The 17,743-nt window shown below is 34.5% G+C and overlaps 1 protein-coding gene across 4 annotated transcripts; it reads right to left on the bottom strand.

The window, feature by feature from the left end:
- Window positions 1-262: 262 nt before the first annotated feature.
- Window positions 263-3,705, bottom strand: LOC108486465 (FT-interacting protein 3-like). Of its 4 annotated transcripts, none has more exons than XM_053029544.1 (3): window positions 3,497-3,705; window positions 3,305-3,382; window positions 263-2,732 (listed from the first exon to the last, which is right to left on the bottom strand). In XM_053029544.1, exon 3 carries the CDS (start codon window positions 2,726-2,728, stop codon window positions 410-412), a length of 2,319 nt encoding a protein of 772 aa, XP_052885504.1. In that variant the 5' UTR covers window positions 2,729-2,732; window positions 3,305-3,382; window positions 3,497-3,705; the 3' UTR covers window positions 263-409. The 4 variants fall into 4 exon arrangements, with proteins under 4 accessions (XP_052885504.1, XP_017646016.1, XP_052885503.1 ...); XM_017790527.2 differs by having other exon boundaries at window positions 263-2,768; window positions 3,497-3,703; XM_053029543.1 differs by having other exon boundaries at window positions 3,305-3,705.
- Between the last annotated feature and the right edge of the window lie 14,038 nt (window positions 3,706-17,743).

Below are 17,743 nucleotides of genomic sequence, written 5' to 3'. Positions count from 1 at the left end.
TTTTTTGAATAACTTAATAGTTATTTTATAATTTTTAAAATTGAGTAATTGAAACATAAATTTACTAATAATTTAATTACTTTGAATGTAACTTACTCTTAATAATAAAATGACTAAAATTTGATTAGTTCTTACATTCACCTATTCATGTCCCATGCTTTTTATTCAAATACTAAAGGCTAAACTAAAAAAAAAAAAAAATGTCTCTTGAACTTTAAACGTATACTTAGCTTGGAACGATGGCTTATGTAGATAGTATCAATGAATATAGAAGCTTAGGCTTTTTTTATTTATTATTAAACAAAGGCAGACACAAATTACATATTATCATGTAACAGGACCCTGCATTTGCCACCAACTAAAGGGCCCTGCTTTGCTATTTTGCATAATTAGACCTTGAATGATATGCTCATAACATGCTGTCCGATCTCGCAGGCAACCGTCTAAAGAAGTTAAGAGGTACTGACGGAAGTTTGTGGCGGAACCTAGGATGCCTCAGTGCATAAAGTCCTATGAGAAGAGCCACAACTTGGAATGGTGTAACATAAAGAACTATGGCGGCGATCAAACAGAATGTCACGAATAAGGTGGTTGCTCTCGGGTCCCTCCAGCTTAGCAGAGACTGTAACCTTTCCCCTTGTGTTGCCAGATCACCAATCACAGTCTGAACTCTCCCTCCTATACTTCTGAGACGATCATATCTCATCCTGATGATATCAGATGGGCGGGAAGTGGGGAAGGCATCAAACTCTTCATCTAGTTCATCTGGATGGGCTGCATCGGCATGAGACACACGTGTATCCATGTGAGGAGGGTGCAGTGGCCGCCAACGGTAGTTCCAGATTCCAATTAGGAAAAGGTATAGAAAAACTGTGGGAAGTATTAGCTCAGGGTAAAGAACCAATATAATGAAAAGGATATGAATCAAAATGGTTGTAATAGGGTTTCTCCAATTGCAGATTTGATCAAACCATTTTCCAACTGCAATCAACCCACTTAGAACTCCCATAATTCGGAAAAAGTTTGCTTTACTTCTCCTCATGCTCCACATATGTGAATCAACATCCAGTATGTACTCCACAACTTCCTTCCTCAATGGTGGCTCGGCCCGGCTCAGCCTCACCGAGACCATCTGCACAGCTTGGTGCCTCAAGCTATCGAGCTGAATCACAGACAATGGGTGGATGTAGTGCATCTTAGGCAACAGTGGATGCGAATACATATGCAGCATGTTAATCAAAGTTGAGCAGGTGAACCTCACAGCCAATTGAACTTCACCAGTTTTTTTAACCCCTGAAGAATGTAGCACCAGTAGAGGATACGAATGTGTATAGACCCTGTTGGCTTCAAGTGTCGATAACCGAATCCTTACCTTCCCAATTCTTGCATCCTTTGCCCCTCCAGCTCCCCCGTGTATATGACCATTATCAAAAACCCCTATAGTGATGACAGTACAAGGATCGAAAACCTCCCAAGTGTACTGCTCATTCCACCTTGGCATGAAATTGTCAACGATTGTCCTTGTCCGGATCCATTTCTGCCCATACTTGGCCACACAATAAGCATCTGTGGTTCCTCGTCCATCTTTTGTTTTCATTGGCATCAGGCCGTGGGCACTTAGAATACCTAGTTCAAGAATTCCAATGTTAGGTCTCCATAGCTGTTTTGCTGTCGGCCTAAGATCACTGCTGCAGTGTGTAGATTCATCCAAAACATGATACCCTCCTTCTAAACAGATCCTTAAGTGAATCCGGCTGGCGAATTTCATTTCTTTTTTCTCTCCATCAACAATCACATGTTTCTCGAGATTGTGCCACCGACTATTCACAGGTTTATGGTCTAACCTTCTTTGAACCACCTGTAAAGGAATCACACACTTCCCCAAGGTTTCATCCTTGTTCGATCCCACCCTATCTTCCACGGATAGAAACAATGGCTCCTCGAAAGGTTCAGCAACTACAAACATCAAGTCCTCATTCCACATTGGATTGATGGTCTTACTCGGAGATATTCTAGTTCTCAAAGCCTGATTTCTAAGAACAGCTTTCACAAATACTTCAGGGAACCTGCCTTTATCACTAGGTACCAAGTCTTGAGCTTCAATGACATTCACCCTCACATACCAAAGCTTGGGGGAAAGATACACTTTTGATCGAATGTTTGTAACACCATCTGGGCCAACTGATGCAGCATCTGAATGCCACGCATCCGGAAATGCCTCATCTGCTTGAGTTCCCATCCAAACAGCCAGCATGAGTTCTCCCTTTGGTTTATTACCCTTTCGATCTTCCAATCTATACCACTGTGGCGCCAATGGGCTGTCGGGAGGAACCCTCTTCGGAATTTCATTGACATCGAACACAACCCTGCCAATTAAATCATCTACAACAACATCCTTGTCCTTCACAAACACTTCCAAAATAGAAGCTTGAATTCTTTCTTTTGAGAATCCAAATACTTGGTTCCATTCAGGATTGCTCTTCTTCTCGAAATGCTTAGTTACTCCCTTGTAGTTCCCAAGTTTAACCTCCACATAAGGATCACAGCTACCAGTGACATCTTTTCCAGGTAAATCCTTAGCCTTCACAACTCGAACGTACAGGTATTGCATTTGCTCCACAAGGTCATAGGTGCACGAAAGCTTATCACCGGTGACTGCCCCGGCCCCGATGTTGGGTGAGGTCTGCTTTAGGGCAAAGTCTACTGATTGTGGCGGCGGCTTCTGCATTTTGCTTTTAAACAACACTCAACAGTTGTGCAAGCAGCAGCTATGGTTATCAGAAAAATTAGAATTTCGATAATAATAAACAAATTTACAACTTAGTAGCTCCATTTGGTAGCCGAGCTAAAGGGAAGAAAACTAAGTAAAATAATAGCGAAACAGTTCATACGTACTTGTCAATAATCATTAGTAAAGAAGCATTCAATGCAGTTAACAATCAAAGAAGCGAACTTGAAGGCTCTTTAAACAATTTTCCCGGTTACCAAACAGCATTAAAATTGAAACATTTATCAGAATATACAGCAAAACAACCAAAACTGCGTTTTATACAAGAAGAAACAGACAGATCTAAAGCAAGAAAATCCGTTATCCCAAACACAAGAAAAAAAGAGGAGTTAACTACAAGCAAAAGAAAAAAATACGAACCATATATCACTGTCATGCATTATTGACATTTTACATGACTTAAAAGAGTGAAAAAACATAGTGTCAAAGTTAGAACAACAACTCAAACCAAACCTACGAAGACAAACATTTGAAATCAAAGCAGTCATTTAAAAGGAAAAAGAAAAAGAGTTGTACCTTTGTAAGAATGCAAGAAAAAGAACCAACTTTCTTTCTTCAAGGTGCAGAAATGGAAAATCTTTTATGTTTATATAACTTGGAAGAAAAAAAATACGAAACTAGTAAGAATAAGAACGGGGAGGTGTGGGAAGTGAGACTCAAAGATCTATAAAGTAATAAAAGAACACATAAAAAGTACAAAGTATCAACCTTTTCTCTTTTCACCATTTAATTTGATTCACCAAAAAGAAGAGCAAAGATGAAAACTAAAAAGATATATTAACAGGAGACATTTTATTTTGTATAAAAAACGTAGGGGTTGAAGCTTAAGATAAAACAAAGAAAGTCACACGTGGGAAGACTGTTGTCGGTTCCGGCACATGCGAGATGAAGGGTTGTTTTGTTTGTTTGTGTTGATGTTGGTGGACCTCGGACTCAGTGTTGTTGGCTCGCTCTTTTCACTGATTATTATTATATTGTTATTATTATGGTAAATCTACTATGTGAATGAAAAACCAACTTTAAAATTGATAAAAGTATAAATAAACTTTTAGTTGAATAGTAAAATATAAATATGAAAATTAAAAGGTATAGGTTTAAATCTTATTATATATGTATATTTTTTATTTTTATATGAAAATATAAAATAACAAAAAATTCTTAAAATCATACAATTTATTTTGAAAAATAATAATATTTTATTTTATTAATGTAATTGATATGCAATTAATCCGTTACACCAATTTAATTAAAATTTTTATTGTAGATACTTGAATTATGTCATGTAAGGATTGTCTCATGAGGTAGTGTTTCTATTTTGGAAGAGGATATTATTCACATTGGCATGGGTGGAAGCAGAATTTGAAGATTTAAATTTGAGTTTTGATTATTGAATGAAATTGATAGCAATTAGAAAATAAAATATAAATAGAATGGATGAAAGAATAAAATTAAAGAAAAGAATAAAATTAGAGAAAAGGATTATAGTGCAAATTTTACATTATAAAGTTCTTTTGCTCATTTTGCTGGAAGTATTTTTTTTTTGGGAAATATTATATGAGTGATATTGAATATGAGTCTTTGCATCTGAATATTTCGTGGAGATTGAACTTGGACTATACATTTTACATAGTTTCACTTGAACCTTTGACTTTTGGCTTGGATATTTTTTCTTTAGAAAAAAAAGAAGATGAAATGCACCCCCCGGTCATCCCCTACTAGCGGACTCTCACCATCTTTTTCCAGCCTTCTTTTCTTCATTTCCTTGTGTTTTTCTTCAAATCAATCATACATTTCAACCTCCCATATTAAGATTTCACTAAAACCACTTAGGAAATCACCTCCTAAACTCATTTCCCACATAAATCTCTCCATTTTTGATTTAGGATTAATGAAAAAAAAGTTGAAACTAGAAAAAGAAAATTTCAAATAAAGTAAGAAACGATGTTTCCATCATTCCTTTCTTTGATATTTGTGATTGATGCTTTTAGAAAGCTATGAGAGCTTGAATACTAATGCTTTTGTTGTATTTTGGATTTATGAGAAGAGGAATGGTGGAAATTGAACCCCCCAAGCTTGTATGAGGGAGGAGCTAAGGTGTAGAAAACTTAGTTTTGAGAATAAGTATATCCAAGAGATAAGTATCATTGGATTTGTTACCTTTCCCACTAATGATGTGATTATGGAATATGATCATTACTGAAATAAATGATTAAATAAATTATGTGTTAAAATGTGTGAAAATATGATTTGATGTGTTGTGATAAATGGGGAAGAGAAATGGTAACACTAATAACCTTAGTTTAATTTGTATAAAAATAAGATTGGTATTATGTTTTGAGAAAATAAATGTCATGGCATAAGTTATGATTGGAATGAACACACGTGTTAATATGTTTAATAAAGTAAAATGTTGAAAATATAAGATTAATATATGGCTAAGAGAAGTTTTTGTCAAATGTGATAAGTAAGATCTGTGAAAATGAGAACTCAAATGCTATGCAAATCATGAGATAATGAATTATTTAACAAGCCATATATGTAAAATGACCTATCGGTAATTTGGAAATACATGACATAAATTACCTGGAAAGTGTTATGGTGACATGGTCGCCTAATGATAAAATGAATAAGCGAATTAAGAAATAATAATAACTTGTGTTATATGTGAAACGAGATAATTTTCTAAGCATTCACATAATAATATGGGGCATTGTGTGGCAATACGGGTCATTTAGGTGACAATATGAATATGTATATATGATATTTGGGTGCCATTATGATTCAAGGAGGTATATGTGTTATATGAGACCAATTATGTTTTGAATCTTTTAATTGATTATAAAATGAATGTCCTTATGAGATTGGTAGATTAGTTAGGATACAATTGGCATGTCACAAGGATTAGATGGGTACTTCTATAGGTATGTGTGTGTGGAGATATGTTATGATGCCTTACAACATAACACATTTGTGCTCTTGGTTGTGTTTGGAGGGAATTCACTCATTGTCACATGTTCTTTTGGCGAGCTAGTATTGTTGGGAGATTCCACTGGCGAGATCACCTAAGTTGCGAGACTTAGAAGAGTTAACGTTGGAGAACTTCCTGGCGAAGCATTTTGCTAAGCTTCACCAAGTTTATAGAATCTTATTTTGCGGTTAACGAGTTCCTTGTTTTGGTGAGATCCCTAATTGGCGGACTTTCCCACTAATCAGTCTGTCACTCGTGTTTTGTGTTGCCCCAAAGGTAGTTTTAGTGGCTAGTGGGACACTTTTAAGTCATCTAGCATCCTCATGGAGGTATCGTGTCAATAAAAAGGACACTTGGAGAGCCTCATAGGATGTGATTAATTAGTGGAAGCTGACTACATGAGTGGAGAGGAAAGTATTGATGTAACATCCCGAATTAGGGTCTAGTCAAAATAGTGATTTCAAGACCACAAATCTGAAATAGAAATAACATTTTTATGATTATTTAAAGATCCATGATATGATTGCATGTTTATGTAAAATTTTCATGAAGAAATTCTATGCCTAAGTTGTTCAATTTGACTTTAGGGACTAAATTGAATAAGTTGTAAAACTTGTGTTCTAGAAGCTTCAAGCATGAAATTACATTGAATTATTAATTAGAGGTCCTTAAATAGCAATTTGACCAAGTTTTAAAATTTTGGACAAAAATGAGCATGAACAGGAAAAATTTGAAAGAAATGCCTTAAGGGCATTTTGGTTATTCAGTAAATAAAAGAATAAAAAGGGAAAAATGAAGCAAAATTTGCTCATCTTCTCTATGTGTGTACCGAAATTCCAAGAGACACCATAGCTAGGGTTTCTTCATTTTTCAAGCTCAAAAGTAAGTGTATCCTAGTCCTGTTTTTAATGTTCTTTGCATTTTTGAAGTTGTCATCAACCGATCTAGCTATTTCTACCATTATTTTGAGCTAGGTTTCATATTCAAAAACTTACCCATGTGTGACATGCATGTATTTTGGTGTTTAATAGAGGAATATGAATGTTTGATGTGTGATAAACATCTTTTACTAAGTGATTTTTAGTGAAAACACCTAAAAAGGACTTGTTTGTAAAAGTTGTAAAAATGAGTAGTAAAATGTGAAATAAAGGAAAATACGGGCTGATATGAACATGGTGTAGGTTCGGCTAGGCTTGGGTAGCCAAGAAAATGCATGCATTTCATTTTACTAGCCTAGGGACTAAAGTGTAAATAAGTAAAAAGTTAGGGATAAAAAGGTAATTTTACCAAAGTATGTGTTATGGGTCGATATGAGCAATATGTGTATTGAAAAAGTTAAATTTGGCATTATAGATCAAGAAAAACGTGATTCGGGTCTTGATCGGGGGAAAAATAAGTTTACGAGGATTAGGCTCGTTTCTATCATTTTGTACCGAGGTAAGTTCATTTGCAAATAATGCAACATGTACCATACTTTAAATGCTTTAATATTGCATGTATGGTAAGTACATACATATTTAATGTGATGTTGTATCATGTGTTTATTGCCTAAATTTTTTTATGAATTATGCTTTGATTATTCCATGAGTATGTGATTGGGGCTATGGATATTGAAATCGATGTTACGAGAAAGTTCGATAGAAATGTGGTATCGAAGAATCCCGTTTGAACCTTAGGTATAGTTTAGGATACAAGTGACATGTCACTAGGAACTATGTGATTTGAACTCATGAGTTGTGGTCTGAGTTCATGATTTATCTAACACATGTTATGGCGGTCTAGGTACTGATCTCGCATATACTACCGATGGCAGGGTAGTCCAGCATGTATTATGAATACCTGATAACCTGTGTCAGTAGACTCGTGAGTAGCTTGAAAGCGAGCAACATGTGATATGTGATATGAGGTAGCGTTGGCTACATATAAGGCACTTAGGTGCAAGATTTTGATGTATCTGATGGTATTCCAATGTTCAACGGGTAGTTCTAAGAGAAGTTAATGGGTAATCTTGTTGAATACGTCAAAGATGAGAAAGTAAGTTATTATGTGTAAGCAGGCACAGGTATGTACATCGAACTCATGAGAATGACATGAGATATGATGAACTTGTGGTAAGAATATGTATATATATATATATATATATATATGAAGGATAAGTTTAAGAGATTTGATAAAATGCAAGATTATGTTCATTGTGTTAAATGTATGATTAATGCTTGTTTAAGTTGCATTTTATTTGTATGTGAACTTACTAAGCTTTAAAGCTTACTCCTTTTCCTTTCCCTTTCTTATAATGTTGCCAAGCTAGCTCGGGGATCGGAGGACGTCGGAGTTTTGGTTACACTATCAATTGAATATTTGGGTATAGCTAGTCTCATCATTTTGAGTATGGCATGTATAGGGACTTGGTCTTGTTGTTATGTGTCATATTGATTAGCCAAATGAGTTGGCTCATGAAAGTATTGTGATTATTTTGTATATGGTCATAAGAGGTGGCTCACATTGATTATTTGGGTTGTAACCCTAATTATTGGTGCATGCATGCAAATGTGCTTATGCTTTAATGTGGTTATGGTTGCTTATGGTTAATGAGTGAGATGGATGGCATGTATGTTTGGTTTATGAAATATGATTAATGTGTATGACAATAAAGGGGATGCAAGTGTGTAACTTGAAAGTAGGTTAGTAAAGATGATAGACAAATATGAAATTGGTGTGGAATGCCATATGAAAGCATGATAGTTTGAATAAATGATATGTTGATATTACCAATTCATAATCTAACCATGAATGTGAATGCTTGAGTAATCAAATGTGCCATGTTGTATGCCATGAATTGAATGTAAGTATGTAAGTGTTTAAGGGTAGCAAATGGCTTGGAAAATAGCCTAGAAATTGTCCACACAGTTAGGCACACGAGCATGTGTCTAGGCTGTGTGTGACACACAGTCTGCCAAATGGGCGTGCGTTCCGGCTGTATGTCCCCTGCACCTTAATTATGTAAAACAGAATGCCCAGTAGTAAACACATGGGCAGAGACATGGCCGTGTGTCTCAGCCGTGTGAAGGACACGGCCTTAGGACATAGGCGTGTGCTTAGGCCGTGTGAAGTCTACACTTAATTTTGGAATTTAATTCGCCACACGGCCTAAGCACACGAGCGGGTGACTTTGTCGTATGACCTTATTTGGTTGATGACGTCATAGTCAGAGAGTTATATGGGCTGAGGACACGGGCGTGTCCCAGGCCACACAGACGTGTGCGACCACACGGCCTACCCACACGGGCATGTGACTTTCCAAAGTAGGAAAATTTTCTAAGTGTAGTAAAAGTTCCAAAAGTTTTTGGTTTAGTCCCGAACCACTCCCAACGTATGTTTTGGGCACGTTATGATTATAAATGAAAAGTTTTAAATTTGGATGGAAATTCATGTCTCGATTTTGTTTGTTTGAGTGAGTTTAAGTCTGGTAATGCCTTAAACCCTGTCTCGGTGTCGGAAACGGGTAAGGGGTGTTACAATTAAACTCAATGTAACAGCCGGATTTTGGGCCTAGTAGGAATAGTGGTTTCAGAACCACTATTCCAAGGCCGGAGTTAAAGCATGATTATATGAGTGCATGAAAATTTTGGTGAAATCATTTTAGCGATTGCTAGCTTAATTAAGAAAAAAGACTAAATCGCATAAAGGGCAAAAGTTTTGTTTTGCAAGCTAAATATGTTAAATAGCTAGTGAACTAAAATTTGGGGTGTTTAAAGTGTAAATAGACCCTAAAAAGGGTGCTTGACCGGCCATAGAGAGAAAGAAAGTAGAAAAGGCAAAATTTGGTGTGGTTGGTGACTTAATTTTGACTAGAAATAGAATAAAATAAAACAAAAAGGTATCATCTTTCTATCTTTCTTCTTCCCCACCGAAAATGAAAGCAAACAAGGGGGCCACTTAGTTCTCTTGCAAATAAGTGATTTTGATGACTTTTCTTGTTGATTTTTACACTTTTGGGACCCTTGTAGCAAGAACTAGCTAATGGGGGACTATTTTACAAAATGGTTGGAAGTCTAGGGTTTTTCCATGAGAGCATTTATGTTGTTTGATGAATTTTTATGGAAGAAAATGAGTCTTGGTTGTGTAATAAACAACTTTTGTGAAAGAAGTTTGCATGAAAACACCTAAAAAGGGGCTATTTGGAAAAGTTGTAAAATAAGTTGTAAATGTGTGAAATAATTTAAATTGTGAGTTGCTATAGTTATAAAAAGAAGTTGGCTAGGCTTGATAAAGGAGGAAATTCGATAAAAGTCGATTTAAGAGCCTAAGGGAAAAATTGTAATTTTTGTAAAGTCTAAGGGCAAAACGGTCATTTTGCCAAATTATGAATTATAGGATGTTTTAATTAATGTAATGATTAAATAAGTGAATTTAATCATGTTAGATCAAGGAAACCGAGATTTGGGCTTAAATAAAAAAGTACGAGGTTATGTACTAAAATGGAGTAATTGGCCGAAATTTACATTCGAGGTAAGTTCGTATGATAATAATAGTGCAATGTTATGTTTGTATTATAATTATTTACTATTATTGCATATATTGTATGATTTAATATATATATATATATTAGAAAAGTTGATGAAATGGTGTATATGATGTGGAAATATGATATGGAAGAATATTACATGAAATGCAAGAAAATGATGATCCATGACAAGTGATATATGTATTATGTGATATATGTTATGTAAATTCTTAAAAGCTTATTTGCTATTTGAGTTATGCCTTATTATGCTATGAAAGGGCAATTGATACTATGAATAGTGTGATCGACACTTCGATTAAGTTCAACAGAGATGTAGTATCGAAAAATCCAGTCTGAACCTTAGGAATAGACTAGGGTACAAGTGACATGTCACTAGGAATTAAGAAATCCGAACTTGTTGAGTTAGTCCAAGTTCGTGATATATATGAGGCATCTAAACTCGTTGAATTGGTCCGAGTTTATAAAGGATGCGATACATGTAATTGGGTTCCGGGAAATGGTCTTGTGTGTCCTGCCGGTGGCTAGGTAATCCTTGAGTTGGTTGAATACCTAATAGCTTGTGTGAGCAGCCCGTGCAGCTACACTTTGATCGATAGCTTTTATGAGCAAACCCGTGAGTAGCTTCATTGTGAGTGTTACACGTTATGAGGTACCTTTGGCTACGTATGTATATGTGGCACTTATGTGCAAGTTTTTCGCGTGTCCAATATTATTCTGAGGGTTCAACGGGTAATGCAATAGATGTGATGAAAGTCCTGAGGAGGGCATGTTCAAGAGGTATGGTTATATGATATATTACGATGAGTACATGTATGTACACTAAGCTTATGGTTATTGAGACTTTGAAATGTTGAGACATCGGTGAGCTAAGATGTATGAATTATGATCATAAATTTTGTTGCAATATCATGTTAACTTATATTGTGCATTTGAACATGGAATTCATGAATAGGTGAGTTCATGATTAGTCGAAAGTGAACTTATAATAGTTATCATTATATTGCACTAAAATAGTGTTGGACAACAGCAGTTGTATGACTTTGAAAATCCACAAAAAATTGTGAAAATTGAGTTAGAGGCTGAATAAAATATGAAATTAAAGCTTAATGAGTCTAGTTTCACATAGAAGAAACAATGTAAGCAAAAGAGTTTCATATTATGAAATATTTAAATTGTTGTGAGATAGAGTTAGAATTATTTTGAAATCCCCTACTTTGATTTGGGAAAATCATAAAAAATTGTACAAAAATAATTATGGGTTATAATTTATATGATTAGAATCCTTAATTAGTCTAATTTCAAGAGAAATAGACAAGAACATCATCCCATTCCCGTATTATGAGATAATTAATTTTTACTGAAGAGGGGTCGGAACTATTAGACCGCAAAAAAGGGGTAACTTTAAAGAATAAACTGTACTAATTGACTAAACCAAAAATTCTAAAAATTTTATGGTAAGAATATATGTAACATCTCGAAATAGGGCCTAAATGGAATAGTGGTTGCGAAACCACAAATCTGAGATAGAAAAGTTTATTTCGATTAATTTTTATGATTTACCGAGTGATTAGATGCATGTGTTAGAGTATTGATAAGAAATTTTATAGATTGCATGTTTAATTTGCTGTTAGGGCTTATTTGCGAGTTCTTTAATGTACCGATTTAGGGCCTAAACGGAATGATGGTTTTAGAAACACGAATTTGAAGTCAAAAAATTTATTCCGATTAAGTTTTAAGGTTTATTTATTGATTAAAATATTGTGTAAAAATATCGTTAAGTAATTTTATTGATAAAGTGCTTAATTGGACTTTTAGGACTAAATTGCAAAAGTTGAAAAATATGTGTTCTAATTCATAAGTACTTGATTGAAATGGGGGTTTAAAGAGGAGGTCCTTAAATGGTAATTAGACCATTATATTTTGTTTGGACAAAAATGGGCATGAATAGGACAAAATTTTAAAGAAAGGCCTTAAGGGCATTTTAGTCATTTGGTAATTAAAAGAAATAAAAAGGGAAAATAAAGCCAAAATTGACTCATCTTTTTCATGGAGGCCGAAATTAGCATAGGGGAAGCCATGGCTAGGGTTTTCAAGCTTTCAAAGCTCAATAGTAAGTCTGTTCTAGCCCCGTTCTGTTCTAGCCCCGTTTTTAAGTTCTTTACGATTTTGGAATCCCGATAACTTGATTAAGCTTATTCTAGCAATAATTTAAGCTAGGGTTCATATTTGGAAAAATACCCATAGGTGAAATGTGTTTATTTTGATGTTTTATGGTAGAATATGACGGCTGAAATTATGTTAAACAACTTTTGCTAAGCGGTTTTAAGCAAAAATGAGTAAAACGGCTTAATCGGTAAAAGTTGTTATTGTTCATAACTATGTGTTAGAGTGAGAATTTGATGTTGCCATAGAAGGGAAAAATTATCAGCATTTCATAAAACATAAGAATAAGCGATGAAGTTTAATTCCCGAGCCTAGGGGTAAAAGTGTAAATATGCAAAAGTTTAGGGGCAAAATTGTAATTTTTCCAAAGTTTGAGTTAAGGACTATTTTGAATAGTACATTAATTAAATAAGTAAAATATGATATTTTAGATCCCGAAAAATGAGATTTGAATATAGAATAGGAGAAAAATCAAAAATCGGGAAAGTTGGTAAAATGACCGTTTTAGTATCGATGTAAGTTCATATGTATAATAAGCATTAATTTATGCATGTTTCAATGTAAAATTGATATATTTACTATTATTTCGAGGTGTTGAAAGTAAGTATAATTATGATATTTAAATGTTCAATATTAATTCGATATGAAAATGAGAAAGTATGTAAGTTGGTATGATAATAATCTTGTAATAATGTTGTAATTTATATTTGAAAGTTAAATTTAGTGAATTAACTGAATTATGTTAAATTAAATGTTTATGGTGCCAAGTTTATGAATTGATTTAAAAATATGTCTATGGTACATGAAGTGCATTGAATTATCATACATAAATGTGATTTCTATGATTATGGATATTATGAGCAATTGTAAGTTCATATGATTTTAATAATATAATGTGTAATTTAATGTTATTACCTTGATATTAAATGAGATGTAAGTTTATATGTAAGTAATACATCAATTTTACTTGTATTATGATATTTTATAATAATATTGGAAATATGTTTGTTGATAATTACTTGATTGGTGAAATTGTTGGAAAAGAGAGAGAAATCCCGGTTGAACCTTCGGAAAGATTGGATGATACAAATGGTATGTAGCTAGGTCACATGTATGGTGCTGAGTGCATATCATATGTACAAGAGAGCTATGAGAAATTATGATGTAGCTAGGTCGCATGGGTGATACTATGTGTACACTATGTAGACAAGAGAGCTACGGGATATATGTAGCTAGGTCGCATACGTGGTTCCAGGTGAAGGGCACCATGTAGACAAGAGAGCTACGAGATAAACTGGCTAGGTCACATGGGTGGTACTAAGTGTTCACTATGTGTATAAGAGAGCCGAACTATATGATGAGTGGAGCTATGTGCTGAAACCACCAAGTATCGAGGGTTGATCCTAAGTGTTCAACGGGAGACTTACTATGTACTGCTCTGTGAGTTTTGTGATGAATAAGTGTAGGAACTTGGTTATGTGAATGATGTGTTCATTAAGTGATCGGGATGTGGTAAGGTTATAAACAAGTAAGTTATACATGAGGATGATTTTATGGTGACCTTGTAATCATGAGCCTATACTTGTGATGTATGAAATGTGGTGAAAATGATTTGTGATATGTATGTTAAAATGAGGTTAATACAAAGAAAGTGTGAAAGAGTGAATTAGCAATAAAACTGTTTTGGACAGTAGCAGTGATGTGAATTTGAAAAATCACCAAAAATAGTATGAATTTAATTAGAGGCTGAATGAGATATGAAATTAAAGCTTAATGAGTCTATTTGCATATAAAAGAAACAGAGAAAAAAAAGGAATGCTATATTATGAGATATTTAAGTTTTTGAGAGACTGGTTCAGAATGACTACGTGATCCCCTGTTCTGACTTGGAAAAATCATTAAAAATTGTAAAAAAAATAATTATGGGATATAATTTATATGATTGAAATCCATAATGAGTATAGTTTCAATGAAATAAACGAGAACATCCTTTGAATTCTGTACCAGGAGAAAATTGATTCGTAGTGAAGAGTGGTCAGAACAGTTGAGCAGTGAAATAGGGGTAACTTCAATGAATAAAATGTACTAATTGGCTTGACCAAAAATTCTGAATATTTTATTGTAAGAATATATGTGAATCTAGTTTCAAGGAAAATTAATTTTTTGTAGTTTTGTAGCTCCAGAAATAAATAATTTATTTGCTGGTACTCTGCGAGACAGATTATTTTGAACCTGTTTATGATTGTAATAGTAAAAGTATGTGTGTTTGTGATGGTAATATTCCGGGAACATACTGTGATGTTGTTTAAAGTATGATAATGTATTGTTTATTAATATTTACATACTTACTTACTAAGCTATAATGCTTACTCCCTTCCTTTCCTTTTTCATATAGTGTCGCAGATATTAGCTCGGGTTTGAGGTCGCCGGAGGTTAAATCACATTATCAAACTATTGATTGATATATAAAGGTTTTAAAGTATTTTAAGTCTTTGGCATGTATGGAGACTCATTTAATTGTTATTAAGTTGCTAGGAATTGGCTTAAAATACTGACCTATGTTATTTGAAGGTCTCTATTGTATAAAGTCATTTAATGTAGATAGTCTTGATTATGTTATTAATTAAATGATGCAATTTATGAAAATGCATGCTTGCCTATGTGTGTGGTTGAATTAAAGCATGATATGGGCCTTGTAAGCTCTTTTTAAGGGACAACTTGAATGTGTTTGAAAAATTTTTAAATTAGAGTGAAATTATGAATCGATTTTTATACGATGATTAGTGATTAAGTCCGGTAATGCCTCTACCCTGTTCCGGCGTCAAACACGGGTAAGGGGTGTTACAGAATATATGTGAGTCTAGTTTCTAGAAAAATTAGCAGGTCTTAATTTGGATTTTTCTAACTCCAGATATAAATAATTTAGTGACTGTGACTCAAGAAAATAGCTTGACCTGAATATAGGAAAAAAGGCAATTATGGTAGTATTACCTTGAGATCAAGTTGTAAGAATTAGTCGAAGCATATTGATAAATTGCTTATTATTTTCATATGGACTTACTAAGTGTGAAGCTTACTCCCTCATTTTCCTTTCTTTTAGATTGTCAGGTTAGCTTGGGGTTGGAGATTGTCGGAGGCAACATCACACTATCAAGTCACCACCTTTGGAATAATGAAGCATATATTAGGAACTTTCAAGTGAGTTGCATGTATAGGGATCTAGTTTTATGGCATGTGTTATTATGCTTTGGCCAAATGTATTGGCTTATATTAAGTTATATGTATATGACCATGAGGTGTGGCTCATATTGATTACGGTTTGTAGATCTAGCTATTCATGTTATGTCTCGTGTTTATGATGTGATTATGTTTGTTTGCCAAGCTTGGTTGGTAATATGACATGAGTGCTGGATGGGTAAGTTGATAACCATAGTGTAATGGTAAAAGTGATCATCAAAATGACAAGTCTTATGGATGTGAAATAAGGAACCTAGACTTGGTAATTCATGAGTAGATGCATTGTTTGTAAGAGGACATGTTAATGTTATGAATATATCTTAATAAGGAGTGTTTAATCACTAAAATGATGCCATGATTTGTGGTTTTAATATGTATAAAGTCTTAAGGGTTTATGGGTAACATGAAGGCCTGGAAAATAGCCTAAGTGTTGACTACACGGGCCGAGACACGGTCGTGTGTCTCAACCCTGTGAGGGACACAGTCTGGAGACACGGGCGTGTGGCCTGGCCGTGTAGTTTGATTTGCATGCTGACATCATAAATAGAGAGTTACACGGCTTGAGGACACGGGCGTGTTAAAGGCACACGGGTGTGTCCCTATGTCCACACGGGCGTGTGACCCTGTTTCATGGAAAGAAATTTTCTAAGTTTTTCCAAAACTTTCTAAGGTTCTCGGTTTAGTCCCGAATCAATCTTGATGTATGTTTTGGGCTTTGTAGGCCCAAATAAGGGATGACATGCAAGTGTTTGAAAAGTTTTGAATCAAAAGAAATTTTATGGCTCAGTTTTTGCATGTATGTGTATGATTAAGTCTGGTAATGCCTCGTACCTTGTCCCAGCGTCAGACATGGGTAAGGGGTGTTACACTCAACATATGAAGGCATGTCTTAAATCTGAGGAATGATGATTAGTTAAATTAGAGAAGTTAAAGTCTTTTATGGAATTGAACTTGCTCTACTCATAAAATTAACGGTTCAAATCTTGATTTGTTAGCATCTTGATACGCGAAGAAATACTGGGTGATATACTGAATACAAACTGCAAACTTGCAGAATTAATTTTAGAGCATAACTTCTTTTGCCTTTACATGACTATTTGGATGAATTAAATTCTACAGATTATAACATGTTTTTAGCATTACTCGGGACAAGTAATGATTTAAGTTTGGGGTGTGTAAACTTTAAAATATATAGATATTTTAGCACTCTTTTATGTACATTTTGTACTAATTTCGAGTAAATAAATAACACTTTCTATGGTTTTCACTTAATTTCATGCTTTTTTTATTATTTCCATGAGAATGTGTTAAGTTGTGAATTTTATGCTAAATACATGTTATTTTGTTTTTTCTTTCTTTGGAATAATTGGGCTAAGGGAAAGGATGACAGAATTTATGTTGTATTTGGGTCTTAGACAAAAACAGATTGAAAGATCCACAACGCAGTCTCATGGGCTTCAAAATGACGTTAATTCAGACTTAATTATATAGAGGCCTAGTATTGTCTAAATTGGAGGCTCAAAACCAATCACTTATCCACTTTACAATGAAATAAGACTGGCAACATCCACTGCTAAGATTAGCAGCCCATAACTGACCATTCATCTCCCAAATATAGTAGAATTAACCCCAATCTTAGCCAAATAAAAATCAGCACCTTATTCCCCTTGAACCAAGCTCCAACCGTCCATTTACGGTTAAAAATAGCAGTAAAAAACCATCACTTCTCTAGCACTCAATGGTCGACCATACATGAAGGAAAACAAGCTGACTTCATTGTTAAAATTAGAAAGGAAACACTCATTCCTCCTCATATCAAGGGACGACATCAAAAGGGGAGAGAATCAAGCAAATCCTTTGCTACAACCAAGCAACATCTCACCCACCATCCACACACCAAGGGACAACACCAAAGGGGGGTGAAAATCAAGGATTCCCTTGCTATTTGGGGGCTAGAAAGCTATAAGAGGATGCTTCATCTCATTCACCAACACACATCAGTCTTTAAAGAAAATTCCTTTGAGTTTCTCATGGCTTGCTAAACACTTGTGTAACACCCCGT

Source organism: Gossypium arboreum, chromosome 6 (assembly GCF_025698485.1).
Source record: "Gossypium arboreum isolate Shixiya-1 chromosome 6, ASM2569848v2, whole genome shotgun sequence".
Taxonomy (NCBI): Eukaryota; Viridiplantae; Streptophyta; class Magnoliopsida; order Malvales; family Malvaceae; genus Gossypium; species Gossypium arboreum.
The sequence above is the reverse complement of the archived record's forward strand: the minus strand, read 5'-3'. Positions and strand labels throughout refer to the sequence as shown.

Coding starts and splice junctions, on each gene's coding strand:
- LOC108486465 (XM_053029543.1), bottom strand. CDS start 2,728: ATGCAGAAGCCGCCGCCACAATCAGTAGACTTTGCCCTAAAGCAGACC.